A 16743-nucleotide genomic window follows, 5' to 3' on the forward strand; every position below is an offset into this window, starting at 1 on the left:
CCCCCCCCCCCCCCCCCCCCATTATAAGGATTAAAAAAAAACGTAGAAACAGCAAAACAACATAGACTGGGCTCTTAAAGCTATAAACTTAAATTTAACATACAGTAAATCATTTCAAATGCCTGTTTCTAAATGTAACAGTAAGTCAGTTTTAACATTTGGGATTAGCTATTGTAGCTACCTGCCTATTTATCTGCACATGCTGATTTATCTATGTGTGAGGATCGGTCTCGCTGTAAATTTAGCACATGTATAGGCTAGTGAAATAAAAACGTGTGCAATGTTCCAGCAGACTAGGGGGCTCGCATTGCTACTACATTCAGCAGGTGCTCAGAGACAAAGCAACCATTTATTTTCAGAGACCTGGTTGAATGGCGATATCCAGACATTAAGAGACTAATTTAACTGCCCCCATTGTGCGTGCCTGTGTGTGACATTTACACATACAACCTACAGTGGCAAAAACGTGTCATTAACATGCAGCATTGTCCTCTTGATAATATAGTGGCTGAGTGTTTGTAAATGTATACTGTGTTGGATAGATCTGTGGTATTGAATGTTTCCTGGTGTGGCTCTCAAGCCTATGTAGTCTGTGGGGGGTGTTTGATGTGCCTGAAAGGCAAAGTAAGGTGCCTGAGCCCATTATGAGCTATAAAATTGAGAGAGAGAGAGAGAGAGAGAGAGACAGACAGAGAGAGAGAGAGAGAGAGAGAGAGAGAGAGAGAGAGAGAGAGAGAGAGAGAGAGAGAGAGAGAGAGAGAGAGAGAGAGAGAGAGACAGAGAGGGAAAGGGAGAGAAGCCAAAAGACTACAACACAGGCCTGAAACCATTATGCACGGAAGAGACATAAAAGAGGCCATCAAAGTGTGTAAACTACAGATTCCCATTATTGTGTGACATTAGCCTATAGCACACAGTAACCCCTAATGATCCCATGGGTGCCCGCAGCACACTGTCCTTTAATGACTTCCTGGTTGGATGATTGTTGTTTCCTGAAAGCAAAATACTGCCAGGGAAAGAGAACAGCAGCTCCACTGCTTGTCCTTTGCTTTGTTCATTTTGCAATATCGCTAGACATAAGTCAGACAAGGAGTGAACAGATGAAATGCAGAGTACCATCAAATACAAAAACAGTGAATTAGTATACATGGTATAGTATTACACCATGTTCATGTAGGCATCAAACTATTCATGCAGATAGGGTAATTGTACAGGGTTGGAACAATTAAAGGAGATTTGGACAGACTAAACTTCACACTGCGCTAATTAGGCAGCCATCCGCTATAAATAAATGGAAATGTATTCCTTTCCCTTCTTTTCCCTCTATCTGTTTATGTGTCTTGTGTCACCCCGAGGAGTTTAACAGAACACTAACTCTTCATCTAATTTTTCTCAACTCCCCATTGCTTTCCATCCCTGTGTCTCTCTGCCTCCATCTCTCTCCATCTTTCTTCTCACGCTGATAGACTGTCCCACAGGATCGCAGTAATCAAGGGAATCACTCAGAGAGCGGCAAATAGGTCACTCATCTGATGCTGGTCGGATCTGACAAAGACAGACAGCTAGTTAAGTTTCTTTGCATCTGCCTCTCTCTGCTATCTTTAGCCTGATTAGTAGCCACTCTATCTGCCAGAAGGTACTGAAGTTAGAGGGAGAATGAAAGATAACAATAGTGTGTGTGTGTGTGTGTGTGTGTGTGTGTGTATGTGTGAGAGAGCGAGAGAGAGAGAGAGAAGGAAGGACAGGAATCCTAGCTTTTATCATTAGCATTCCATTCAAATGGCTCAATTGAGCAGTTGTCACTCATGGGATTCCCAGGACTCCAGGAAGCCGTGCTTCTTCATTTATGCAATTTATTGATATAAAGACTCCTCATTAAGACACACCAGCAAATGTGACATCTGGTCTCAGGTGGTCTTGATGTGGAATTTTAAGCAGGCGTGGAAGCAGAGGCCACACAACGTGTACGTTTTGTCTTCTCTTGGGGCTATTCCAACAGTGTGCCCTCTACACGTGGTCTGCTTTGAAGTTCCAATGAAAAGACGGATCGCACGCAAGTTCACACACACAATCAGACACACACACACATCCGGCTGCAGAAGCACAGATCCGTGGAAAGTGACATTTTCACGTTTCCCACATGACAGCCTTGTTAATTATTGAACTGAGTGGGTCCTTTTGATCCTTGCTTTGGTGTGCGCACAGAGAATATCTTACCTGTCAAACACTTCAGTTCACACACCTATGTATATGGCTACAAGCTGCCTCTATACAGCCAAGAAATACTTACATGCAGAAATAGATGCAAGGTAGTAGATTTTGTATGTATTTTTATTTTTTCCGCAACTCAAGGAGATGGAACTTTTTGTGGTGTGCCTCAGTTAATTCCTTGTTGCTTTGGACAGTGAGGCCTTAAGATGTTTGTGACATAGAGAGAATTTTGCAGGCATTTTCTCATTACCGAAATGTAAAATCCATCTGTTCTGCACCACATTACTTGTCTAATGACACTGATGAGGAGAGTGAATGATCAAATTATGTTATTATTTATGCCATCATTTCATCCTGCTTTACAGTAGCAATTTTCCGTGCTACAGTGATTACATTTACACCAAGTAGAATAGCCTGATTGATGGAGGAATGCAACACTGTACAACACACCTGAATCTGCAGGGTCCACACATGGATCTGGAGTGCTACACTGTGAGTGTGGGAGGACCACGTTGGAAATTAAGAGAGAGGGTATCATGTTCAAACAGAGAGATGTTTTATGCAGAAGCTGCTGTCACTGCTGAACGGATGAAGTAATTTCATTTTCATGCATGACCTGCAGCCCCACAGACTAGGCAAATTGCATAGGAGGGGAAGAGTAAGATAGAGAGCAAAAGACTGTGATTATTCCCTCTGACTTGTAACCATAGTGATGGTTCAGTCCCAATAAGGAAGTGTTCAGAATCTGAAGTTGAATTTGGAGGAAAGATGATATGAAGATAAAGCACTTGTCTATCATCCATCAATCTATAACATCAATCCATAGTACTGGGTTTAAAGAGTCTTTGGCCACAAATAATCTGATTAGATTAATCCTGTGAATCGCATTACTGAACATGAACACAGTAATCAGATTACATCTATGTATACTGGGTTGTATTGTACTTTAGTTTGTTGAAGATAGTGATTCCCACCCAAAAAGGGTCGAGATTATCACTGTGGTCACGAAAAAAGAACATTCTGCCCTACAAAATCCTCTTAATTTGTCAGACTTTACTCAAATGCATTTATTGTGATAATTATTATACTCCTTTAAATCCCTAACCATTAAACAGTGAGGAGGGAAAATCTGTCTCAATTATGACTGAACTGAAGTGCTCACAACTCAGATATGCAACCTATGAAGAGCAGTTGCAACTAGACATTGATTGTGGTCACAAGCAAAAAAGAAAATAATGTCTTATAAAGTCTTATATGAAATCTTCATTTCATTTTTTTTATATTGTACAATTATGTTAAAAGTGTAGATCATGTCTTTAAGCATTGTTTCCTAAATATATAGTAATTAGTGACTGAATTAATCAGTGGCAATATGCAAAACAAAAATGAAACTAAAATATAGCATGCTGTTATTTTGTATGTTATTGAAGAGTCTCCAGCTCCTTCAGATAATGGAAATAACAAAATTCAAATTATTTGGACTAGAATTAATTGATCTTTTTAACTTGAGGGTCTAGAGGGTCACATCTTGCATCAACAACATTTCTGTAATTAATGTTTGTCCTCAGATGACCGAGCCCCTTCGTAATCATTTGCGCTAAACTATGGCCATAAGTGTGCACGACAACGCAACACTGTGTTATATGATTTAAAAGCTAAAGGAATAGTTTTCTGGGAAATAACAAATTAGTTAAATCTGAATGATTAAATAAATGACATAGTAATAAGAATTCTGAATGTTCAGAGGGCTCAGCCTTTGAATAAGTAATGGTAATACTTTCAGACCAACAAACTTAAGTCGTGTCACATTGATGCATTGTGTGGTGACTATAGGTGGTGGCATAGTAGAATCCTTGAAGCCCATTAAAAATCAATGCCACGGGAAAAAAATGCTTCAATTCCAGCTCCTTTTGTCTTATTTAAAGTCTGCAAGGTGCTGAGCAAAGTATTGATATTTGTTATCACTGTGGCAGCTCTTTAAATGTCACATTTTGAATTGTGTGAGAAATAACAGCTGGTGTTAACAGTGTGTGGAACAGGCACAATGGGACACTAAAGTGGAAATGAAACACTAGATGGAGTTAGCATAATTTACAAGATGGATTCCCAAAATAGTATAGGTTTAACACTGTTTTAACACATTAATAAGTAATCCATAATAATAAGTAATCCATATTTTATTTTTGAAGTGTAGCACCATCTTGTCCTAGTGTAGCCTGTAACGTCTTGAGGTTGGTTGGTTTGGAAGTCCAAATTAACTAGTGACAGCACCGACAAGCACTGACTAAATGGATGATTTTTATTCAAACCTTAAAAAAACTCATTGAGAATTAAAAATCTTGTTTACAAGAATGTCCTGGCAAGTGGCAGCAGCACAGTTTCAAATAGACACAGAGATACAGTACTTACAGGTAAATACATAAACACACTTTCACTCATATTCAAACAACAATGTAATCATAAAAAACCTGGGTCATAATAATAAGTAGGAACTCAAACTAAGAAGCGATGCAATGGGCCCCTTTGTATGTACTTTTATTGCCCTTGGATGCAGTAGTACATTTTATAAAGTCAAAAAACCAAGGAGAGATCTCATTTGTCATGCTTTACCTCTTAATTACAAATGAGAGACTTCTCCAGTTAGGCATGATGCTAGTGTTTGTAATGAGCACTTCGTTCTCGTTTCCAAAGGCTTGTTACACGTTGAGGAGAGCGTTTTCAAGTTAGACTTACGGGTGGTTTGAGAACCAATAAACTGAAGTCTGAGGCTGCTTCGTGTTTGACTTTTTCTCTTATAAGGTTGGATGTACCGACCACCCATCCCTGTCTACTAGCAAAGTAATGTTAGCTCAGCTGTGCGCCATCAGTAAAGCCAGGAAAGTCATTTTTTTGATAAAAAATGTTTTTATCATTACACAAATCAGACAATACTGTATTATATGAATGCATCCTGAAAATGGCCGTAAAGAAAATCAATTTTCCACCACCATTGTTTTATAAATACCAGGCTATGATATATGCACAAAGCCCTCTGTACAAACCTTTACTATGTACTGTAAATAGAAAAAAAACTGGAAAGTGTGGTGTACGTAGGTGTTGCCGAAGGGGCTCAGAGTTTGAGAAAAAAAAGACAATAAGAGGAAACTGCCTTTAAAAATGTGGATTATAACATTCAATACATTTTGACGCTACAGGTGGATAGGGTGAAAAAGAGGAACTTATAAATATCACCAACAGAAATTTTCCTTCTTATATTAAGACAATTAAAGCTTTAAAACTTTCTGAAATGTTATGTTTAAATATGCAAATGTAGCATTATCTAAAGCTAACTCTTGGTTGATTTAGGAAAACTCTTCATACACAAATAAGACAATTTTTTGTAAAATAAACACCTAAATATGTACTTGGGTTGTTTTCTTTGCACTAGTAGAAGAAATGCAGCCCAAAATCTTAAAATTGACCAGTGCATGAAAAATCAATGTTTTTGCCTGTAGTGTCTCGCCTTAAGCGCCAGCCAGACATGACTCATTTTCCCATCATCCAGACAGGTAGCCGTCAGAAATACCATCATAGCTGCCAGTAAGGTCCTTTTCAATCCTTTTACACTTGTTCAAGGTTTGCTATAAAAGCTGCCATGAAGGTAAGTAAACTCAACAAAAACTCAACAGGTCAGACAAAATCATCTGACAGTGTCTCTATTTCCCTCACCACAAGATGTTCAATTTAAAAATGTTACCTTCAGGCTGTAGGGTTAGAGCGTTAGCACAAAAGAAAGATGGCATTGGAAATGATATTATCAATGTATCTATCAAACATCCCATGTTCTCTCACTCTTCCTTCAGACTTTTTTTTGGAACAATTTACTGTACTGTATGTCTCTATGCTGTGATCCTTTTGTGCTTTCTGTTGCAAGTGCAGGAAAAGAAAAAAAAAAGAAAAAGTTCCCCTCTGTTAAACGTGTTTCTCTGGTTGTGTTCTCAGATCCGCTCAGACCAGGACAAAGCTGTTGGCATCCGCTACAGCATCACAGGAGCAGGCGCCGATCAGCCCCCGAGTGGGATCTACAACATAGACCCCATCAGCGGCAACATGTTTGTCACGCAACCCCTGGACAGAGAGGAGAGAGCCTCCTTCCATGTAAGAAGAAATGCATCTGTCTTGTCTGTTTCTGTTTTCCCTTCCAGCTCCATTTACGAATGTCTCATTAGCTCCTAATTATCCCTGTGGAAATGTGCCTCGCCTGTTCTCTTCGCCATCTACCTTTCATTCTAACACTAATGTTGCCTGCCTAAACAAAACCACAATTTGGAGAACATTCAGAGAACTGTATGATATCTTCACTACAACATCTCCAGGTTCTGATTAATGCCAAAACCAGCAATAAAAAGAGAAATGCCTTGACAAAACACAGCCATTTCAGCTCGCTTTTATATTTATGTTTAACTGCACAGAGGAGCGCAAGATGGATAGAACGGAGGGAAAGAGACAGAACCCAGGTGGAGGCTATCAATTTAGCAGCTCCGCTGCTGTATGCTGCGGAAACACTGGAGCCATAGAACTGCAACTGACAGAACGTGCACTGTGGCACAATACTAACAATCTCTCTGTAAAGGCAGATCACGGAGACATTGTAATCGTGAACAATCTAATATTGTCATTTTGCACACCCGTGTATGCTGTCCACTTTTCTGTCTTGTACGGCTGCCCTGTTTCACTTTAGCACCCTTATATGTTGTTCGGCGTTGTGCTGTTCAAAGATGCAGGCTGACGTGTTGCAATGGAACCCACTTCTAGGCTAGACCCGCCCTTCAATAGCATTCCCACACTACTATTACACACCACCCATGGTGATGTAACCCGATTTGTTCAGGTCCTATCCCATGACCTATCGGCTATCATAACCTTAACACCTCATGGTCAATGCCTAACCCCAACCAACCGAGGTGCTTCATAGGGCTGGACTTGCCTAGAAGTTACGTGGGATCCATAATAATGCCGGGCTAATAGCTTTAAATTTTGCTTGGATATGGCCCATAGGATTCCACGCCACACACACACAAACACACACACACAGTAGGCTGGAGATTTGAGTTCATGACTGGCCCCTGTGGAACCTCGGGTTAAACAGCTTTGCGAATGTGTAAATTAAATATGCAGACCACATGAGACTTGTGTTAACGCTAGGCGATTGGTTCATATACACACATTAGGGGTTTCACTTTATATCAGCAAAGACTAACACCTCCACTCGAGGTTAGCACTGGTGTCAGTCGCAAACACCCGCGTGCCTGTCAGCATGATAGATGGCTGCGCTGCTGATAGAGCTAATTCGAAAGCATGCCGCTGTCTCAGAGGAAGAATAGAATAAAAGAGAGTGGATCTCTTCAGTGTCTCTGTCAGCACATACTCAGAGCAGTATGCACACATTATAAACACCAATGCGCGCACACACACAGGATGTGCGATGACTACAAACAAACACAAAGCTCTAGATGATTGGCTTCTTGATTGCTTTGTCTCTTCTGTGTGTGTGTTCCCTTTACTTTTAGATGAGCCTCCTATTACCTTACTTGGGACGTTCAGGCCCTGGACATTGCTGTGTGTACTGTATGTTTGTAGTCTTTCCATACCTGCTCTTACACTTAACCAGCAAATTGGGATCTATAAAGCAGCCAGGTTATTGGTCTCTGGGAAAGGACAGCCGCTCAGTAAACAGTTCATATTTGACACTGCCTGTAGTAAAAACAGCATGTTAGGTTGAGGGCACTTCAAGTTGAATGCGGCTCCTATTTAGGTTCCCATGGACCCATGCTGCTTGTGATGTGATATATGATTTAGAGTAGGAGAGTATAGCCAGAGTTTGACTCAGGGGAAATTTAGTCCATTGCTTACTTTCTTTCAACTTGACAGGAAGTTCCCAGCACTGCTGCGCTCTCACAGGCCAAACTTTGCTTGTTAGTTTTGGGTTCAATTGAAAAGAGAGACAAGGCTGCTGTTTTTGACAGACTAGCACCAGGGGGAAGTGATCTGCGAGGTGAGGAGAGTGGGTGTAAGCCCGAACTTCAGTTTTGTCAGACAGATCTACTGTGAGTCAGCTGGGCATGGAGAGTTGGGCAAACATGAGATTGTCTGCATTTCTGTTTGGAAGAATGCATTTACTTTAGTGTACAATGTTTGTATGTGTGTCAAGATCAGCTGAGACTGCTGTTGGGAAATTTGTGTTAATTTCAAGAGAAGGTTGCATTGTTTACATATTTGTCAGTTTATGGCATCTCAAAATTGTGCAACATCCTCCACATTGTTCATACATGTGTATATATATATATATATATATATATATATATATATATATATATATATATATATATATATATATATAATTCTACTTATTGTGTATACTGTAATGTTATTTATTAAGCCTTTTATTTGAATATTGTGTCTATTTGTGCACACAACATACTGTATATTTCATGTCTGTCCTGGGAGAAGAATCTCTCTTTAGTTGCTGTTACATAAGTTTCTCCCATTTTTCCCTGTTATAAAGATTTTTGGTGGGGAGTTTTTCCTTATCTGAAACAAGGGTCTGAGGACAGAGGGTGTCGTATGAGAGAAAGGTTGTAACGCCTTTTGAGATTTGGGATAAATGGCTGCTGTATCTTAAATACAGTGGTGGCTCTTGAAGGCAATTCATAAGTGCAGTCGTTAAAGTGATTCAAATTACGTCAAGCAGACCCTCGTTCTCTATAAATAAAATTGAATTAATAAACACCATTAAATTTACAAGCAGCTACAGCTATTTGAAAATATATTAAAAAATTATAATAGTCATTCTTTTTTATTACTTAGGAAATAAGTGGATCTTACTTCCCTTAAATTCCCTACACTTGCCTCCCGTTCCTCGCGTCTTAGTCCGTCCAACCGAGGAAGCATGGGAGGGACGGAGGAATTCATGGGAGGAGAGAGGAAACAAGTTTTAGAGGAATGTGACATCCTTTCCTCTGAAACATCACGTGAATATCTCAGCTATATGGCAGAGTTAGCAACGGCTCTCAGCTGCACGGCGGCTTCCTCAGACATCCCTCCTCCATCCTTGCTCCTCCATCCTCAGTCCTTGGGGAAGGAATAAGAGCTTTGAGACAGTCTTCACAAAGGGAGGGAATTACTTCAGCCCAGGACAGAGGAGTAAGGAGCTTTTAAGTAAGGGAAGTGAGATGCACCTGAAGAGTCTACAGCCCAGTAACTGTTGAAAAAAGATGTCTACAGCTCAGTGGTGCTTTGAGCTACATGTACACGTCAGAATGCTAACATGCTGATGTTCAGCAGGTATTATGTTAACCATGTTCACCATCTAAGTTCTGCATTACAGCATTGCTAATTAGCATTAAAAACAAAGTACAGCTGAGACTGATGGGAATGTCATTAGTTTTCCGGACATTTGGGTCATAAATTAAATAAATAATGGCTCTAGATAAAAAGTCAGGGAAAAATGATAGTCATCAGGATGTATTGTCTGAGCATGATGTATCCTACAAAAGTAGTGTGAGTTGTGTTTGGTGCCAAGTCATCTAGTAGATGCTGAGGTATTTCACTGAATAAGTGAAACCTTCGACATTCTGGTTGCGCTAGAGGAAAGATCTGAGAAAAGTCATTAAATCATGAAAGCCTTTACAATTTATCTTGACCTTGAACATCTTAAATTTTATGCAAATCGGTCCAATCATTGTTAAGAAATTCCAGTGTGGACCAACCACGTGGAGGTGGGCTTATTGACTGACAGACAACATTGCCATCCCTAGAACCACAACTGCTAGCTTCTTTAAAATATAACAATAGTTATAGTGGGCTGTCTGGTTTATACATTTAAAACCCTAAAACCCCATAATGAGTGTATCATAAGAAATAGAGATTTGTAACAGCAATGTGTTTGGGATATGTCCATTGTTATACGTAGGTAGGTAGTTGGCATAAGCAGCAGTAGCTACAATATTTTTGCAGAGAAAGAAAAAAGCGCCACATACAGTTCAGAATTGTCAAGGATTTCTTTAATGCAAGTACTGTTTGTACATATTGGGTAAGGGTACCAATAGACCAAACACAAACTGTATTTCTCCTCTGTGGTTGGTCCAGTCATACTAAAGCTCACCCTGCAGAATACTGATGTTGGTTCACACACATTTGCAGTCTGCAAGACGCACACACTCCTCCAGGCCCTTAGCTCACATTTCCAATTCCTCCATCGAGTACACAAACACAGACACACATAAACAGACTCCAGTGCGCACACACACAAACACACACACACACACACACACACACACAAGAAGACGCAAATATAGAGATATAAACAAATATAGAAATATGAGAAATATTGCAGGGATGTACAAAAACAAATCCACAGCCAGTAAGGACAAAACATACACACACAAAAACACAGTTTAACACAAACAAAAAAGCCCACTCATAATCGCACATTGACACACACCCACACACACACACACGCACTGAAGCAGTCACACGTATCACAGACGTACATCACTCAGTGTGCTGTGTTCACAGCTGAGAAAACAGATTGGGCTTGTTTGTTTGTTGGGTCTCCTCTCCATGTGTGTTTGCTGTGCTTCAGCCAATGGAAAACTAGCATCTTGAGGATCATTAAATGGCTAAAGAGGGCTCTTTTGATTGGCTGTGTGTGTGTCCCAATCGTGTATCTCTACACTTTTTTATGTTTAAATGCGTAAACATGTGTCTGAATTGGTGTTTGGATGCATGTGTGAATGCTCAAGCGGACGCGTGTTAGGGTATGTTTGAAACATCCTTGTCAAGCAGGCACAAAAGCCAACATGATTAGTTGTTTTTCAGTGAAGGCACATGGCGCCATTTAATCTTTCATGTCTCCCCACAATACATCACACCTTCCTGTAAATAGGCTGGCAGGCAGATCCTCTGGACCTGTGTTGTGGCAGACAATATTTTGTTGCCAGTGTGTCAGTTTTAGCCAGAATGAAAGCCCTTCACCTCTTACCAAGCCAAGCAGTGATTGAATAACATTTCTGCAGGAGGATATGGATATCTAGGCAATTGAATAAGAGTAATGTAAGTCACAGTGAACAGTGCTGGTTTAGTTCCAGGGCTATTACAAAGCTGTGCGTAACGTTAGATATCATTAGTGCGGATTGGTGGGGAGGGGAGGGTGTGTAACAGCAGCGCTGGAGATTAAGACATCCCACTATAGATGATTATTGCTTTTGTCGGTCCTCCCTGTTCAAGCCCCTACTACCCAACACTGCCTCTTTGTGTTTCTATCGCTCATTTACTTGCACAAGGCTCAGTCACTCTCCTTCCCATCTCATTCGCTTTTTCCCTGCTCTGCTTTTTTATTCATTCTCTTCATTTTTGCTCGCTCTGATTTTTACGTTGACTTATGAGTGAATTTTGATGGAAACGCTCATCAGTCATCGAGATATCAATCCAAATGACTTCCTTTGTCAAAAAAAACACAAAGCGCAAACTAAAAGAAGCCACAGCTTGGGCAGAAACACTTCTCTGATATTCCTTTTAGACCTCTGGCTGTGCTAACAACTAAATAGGTGCTGTTTGTGTGTCTGGAACATTTCACTACTTTGCCCCTGTCTGTGTTGTTGGGGTCCATGCCAAAATAACAACAGGCTACTTATACGTAGTTGGCAGACAAGAAACAACATTTGCCAGTTAAATGTAGTTGCCAATTAATAAACTCAAAGTTGTGTGCTGAGTTTGTTTCAGTCCAGACAGTCTGGACAGTTTCATATCAATCAAGCCAGCTACTTGTTGTCAGTCGAGCTACTTTTGGAATATTTTTTCAAGCTCATATCCAGAGTTGAATGCAGATGATCACTTGTTTCTTATGTGTATTCACAGCTGCGAGCCCATGCAGTGGACATGAATGGTAACCAGGTGGAGAACCCAATCGATCTATACATTTATGTGATCGACATGAACGACAACAGACCTGAGTTTCATAACCAGGTGTACAACGGCTCTGTGGCTGAAGGGTCCAAACCAGGTGAGGCTTACTTCTATTCTTCACAGACACTGCTGCATGTAATACCGTGCAGTAAATGACAAACCACATGGTGTTGCAAGAACAAAACTAGATTGTTAAATGATCTGTTTCTGCAGGGAATCTAGTTAATTGGTTAGCAGCTTAGTTGCAAAGTCAATACTTTTATTTAGTTGTATGTACTGGATTGATCTGAACAAATAGCCTTTGCAGAGAAGGCAAGGCTTTGGTCACAATAAACTCTAAATACCCTTCTTTAGATGAAGACCTTTGCTATAAACTACAAATCAACTGTGAGCAGATCCATCTTAAAGGGAGGTGGCAGCTCTCTAAGATAGTATTAGTAGTGTAGTATTCCAAATTGCTGTCACATTCCTTTCTTTAAAGTAACTTTCAGTTTGTGTTGATTCTAGCGGCCCTTTGGACAAAAAATTATAGTGCTGTATTACCCACTGAATTACTGAGTTAGCTTTACCGGGAGGTCATATACAGTAGTTGCGGCAAATGTTTAGCTCAGACAGAAAATCCTTCATTTACAATAAGAGAATATGTTACAGATGCATTGTTGAATTTCAAGTGTTGCATAAATTAGCATTAGCATTACATACTATACATTCAGGGTCAGTTTTGAATCATTTACAATCCAGTAATTGTCTCCATGAAAGCCCGAGCAAATCCTCTGTTACTTCCCCTCTTAGCTTTTAGTTGTTCTTCATTTAACTTCCTTTCTATGGTGGCCCTGCCCTGGAATCAGCCAAAACTGATAGCTTACTTCTAAAATCTGAATACAATTAGGCCTATATAAAAAAATCTCTTGCTACCTTGTACCTGGCTGGATACTCAAACATAGCCTTTTCTGGTGTTACACTGAAATCTGTTACCTGTCAGAATGTGTTACTGTAGAGGGGTTGTGCCTGCTGTGAATCATTTTGGGACTTTACGGGAAAAATTTGAGCCGGGCAGAGGCATTAATAAAAATCATATAAAGATAGCATTCTTTTCACTGTTATGTCTTGTTTGTTGTTACAGGTCATTTATGATCCTCAGATGGATAATTAAAAAGTTTAAGAAACATTTAAAAGTTCCACATGGGTACTTTAACAAGATTATTGTTTATTTTTGTGGACAGCTATCATCAAGATAATTCATTTAGGCAAAAGAAATTCACAGAAAACTATACGCACAATACTTGGTTGGTGTTTCTATCATTTTTATATTTACAAAGGTGAAAGAGAAAGAAAGTCAAACTGAATTGGTTCCATTGTTGGACACTGTGAGTCTGAAAGAATACAAGCAATAATAACAGTTTGGGTTTATGAAATGAAGCGGTGTCCATTTGCAAACCCTCTTCACAGGGGATGTGATTTATAGATTTTTCTTTATGATCTGTTTGGAGGGTCCTGACCCCCGGGTTGGAAACCACAGCCTTAACAAATACTTGTGGGGGTTGGTTTATAGAGTTTGGTTTATGCAACAGTTTCATGTTTGCACCTATCAAATTTAGGGTTACTTAACACACAAGGTCAATAACAAAGCTCACATTGTGACTAGAGAAGACGTGAAAAGGAAGTGCTGTTGCATTTTGTTATTGGAGGACGATATGAGCTCAAACTGCACTTTTTGATCAGTTTTGAATGACTGAATCATAATGGAAGTCATAAAATACCTATAAATACAAAGACAGAATCATAGTAACAATTTACATGAATGCACAGAAGACGCAATAATCTTAAAACTGTGCGATTTAGACTGATAAATGAATAGCTAAAAGGTTTTATTGTATTGGTTTAAAATACTAAGAACTGCGAGAAGGAAATGACTGTATTGAACAGCCTCTTGTTGCTTAATGATCCTGTTTATGGCTGTGACTCTACTTCAGTCAGTTTGACCAATCCGATGCTGTTTTCTCTCTTTTCCGTCTTCAGAGGGCCCTTCGGAAAACCTTAATGTTTCAATCTTGCTTATAGTATCCTCGTAAAAGCTTGGACTTACGGCCGACCAACGTTTTGAGGTTTGAATTTGTCTTTGCTCTTTGAAGTATTTGGGTTGGTTCAGACGAGGGCGAGTTCATGAGATATTTCTGTCACAGTATCTTGGCTAGATGCATCATTATCAGATTCTGTAGAGCATGGAGAGATGTAGACCTTCCCTCAGAATCAGGGAACCGAGCTTTGGTCAGGGCAAAGCCAGAGATGTGAAGAGGAGAATGTGCAAGTAGCTTTCATGTCTCGACTGGAAGAACTCTTGTTCTAACAATCAGACCCTGAGGACTCATGTTTGTCTTCACAGTTTACAGATATTGTTCTGTTGCAAAGTTTATTCTCAGGGGAATTTGTAAACAATATAGGAAAGTGTGTGTGTGTGTGTGTGTGTGTGTGTGTGTTGGTTTGTGTGTGTGTGTGTGTGTTTGTGTGTAACACTGGTTACCCCTCAGTGGAGCGTGAGTCCATATACAGAGCTCCTAATTAGCGAGGGCAACCAGACATTCCAAAAGCTACTGTCTTTGTTTTTCACTCTGATAATCTTTCGTTTTAAAAGAGAGCAAGCAGCGACAAAAGTCATTTGAATAAAGATGTCTTTTGAACATAAGCTAATCTGTGATACTAATTAACTATAAATATATTACACTGTGTACAGTGTAATTGCTGTGCTCTTCATTAAGCAATCATTTCCAATTAACATTTATTTGTTGTGCACACAATATCAGGTGTTGAGAGATATGTCAAAAAAGCATGTGTGTGGAGCTTCCTTTGTGTGAGGCTTCCTTTACTCAGTCATTGGTCACTGACTTGATGAATTTTTATAGGATAGGAAGGTGCAAAGCCAAGTTGGCCTTATTGCCTGTTTAGATGAAGAAAACAAGGAATGACTGAGATTTATCTACAGTGTTGGTTCATGGAGACATATTATACTTTTTTGTCCTATTTAAGCTTTAATATATCCTCTGTCAGTTAAATTGTTTACTCACTAATAATGGTCTTCACCTAAACTTCTAGGGTGTTGTTTTCGGTATTTACAGCCAACTTTAAGATATGAATAATGTGTGCGTAATGTGCATTAATTAATACATAGGCACTTGCACGCATAGACATCAAAGGTGGCTTGAGCAGTGCCCTTTTTCTGCCCTTTTTATTTTTTTTAAATAAATGAATAATAAAAATAATAATATATAATAATATATATATATATATATATATATATATATATATATATATATATATATATATATATATATATATATATATATATATATATATATATATATATATATATATATACAGTATATATATATATACTGTGACACAAATATCTCCTGAACTTGCCCTCGTCTGAACCAACCTAAATACTTCAAAGAGCCCAGGCAAATTCAAACCTCAAAATGTTGGTCGGCCGTAAGTCCAAGCTTATTTGAGGATGCTCTAAGTAAGACTGAAACATTAAGGCTTTCTGAAGGGCCCTCTAAAGCTGGAAAAGAAAGAAAGGAGCATCAGATTGGTCAAACTGACTGAAGTAGACAGGAGGTAAACAGGATCATTAAGCAACAAGAGGCTGTTCAGTACAGTCATTTCCTTCTCGCAGTTCTTAGTATTTTAAACCAATACAATAAAACCTTTTAGTTATTCATTTATCAGTCTAAATCGCACAGCCTTAAGATTATTGCGTCTTCTGTGCATTCATGTGAATTGTTACTATGATTCTGTCTTTGTATTTATTGGCATTTTATGACTTCCATTATGATTCAGTCATTCAAAACCGAACAAAAAGTGCAGTTTGAGCTCATATCTTCCTCCAATAACAAAATGCAACAGCACTTCCTTTTCACGTCTTCTCTAGTCACAATGCGAGCTTTTTTATTGACTTTGTGTGCTAAGTAACCCTAAATTTGATAGGTGCAAACGTAAAACTGTTTACTCTGTAAACCCCTCTCCACAAGTTTTTGTTAAGGCAGTGGTTTCCAACCCGGGGGTCAGGACCCCTAAAACATTTCCCCCCTCTTGATGTTTTGAAGACAAACTTCTCAACATAAGGAAAGAAAAGGGAAATTATCTACACGGTGTCAAAACAATAATTCACCCAAAAGCAACATAAAATGTATATAGTAATCTGGCTAGCTTCTCTGTGGTCTCAGAAAAATCTGTGAAAGTTTACTCCCGAGTAAACGTGTGCACAACAAGATCCTCCCATGAAGAAATTTCTTTACGGGAAGATAATCTTGGAATGCTTTATTCAGCAATAGTTATGTAATAATAATTACTTTTTTGCTGCAATCGTTCGGCCTCCGTCAACGTCTGTTTGCACTGATATGCTTTCATTTTTGGCCGCTCTGCTCTCTCTCTCTCTCTCTCTCTCTATGTATATATATATACACTCACCGGCCACTTTATTAGGTAACCCATGCTAGTAACGGGTTGGATCCCCTTTTGCCTTCAGAACTGCCTCAATTCTTCGTGGCATAGATTCAACAAGGTGCTGGAAGCATTCCTCAGGGAGTT

General features: G+C 39.3%; 1 protein-coding gene across 2 annotated transcripts in view; it reads left to right on the forward strand.

Moving 5' to 3' along the window:
- cdh4 (cadherin 4, type 1, R-cadherin (retinal)) overlaps positions 1-16743 on the forward strand; it is a 199448-nt gene that overhangs the window by 140142 nt on the left and 42563 nt on the right. For both annotated transcript variants that reach the window (XM_034868355.1, XM_034868356.1), the window contains exons 6-7: positions 6193-6348; positions 12109-12253. In XM_034868355.1, the coding sequence (XP_034724246.1) occupies positions 6193-6348; positions 12109-12253 (301 nt within the window). The remainder of the gene's footprint in view (positions 1-6192; positions 6349-12108; positions 12254-16743) is intronic.

This window comes from Etheostoma cragini, chromosome 4 (genome assembly GCF_013103735.1).
Source record: "Etheostoma cragini isolate CJK2018 chromosome 4, CSU_Ecrag_1.0, whole genome shotgun sequence".
NCBI lineage: Eukaryota > Metazoa > Chordata > Actinopteri > Perciformes > Percidae > Etheostoma > Etheostoma cragini.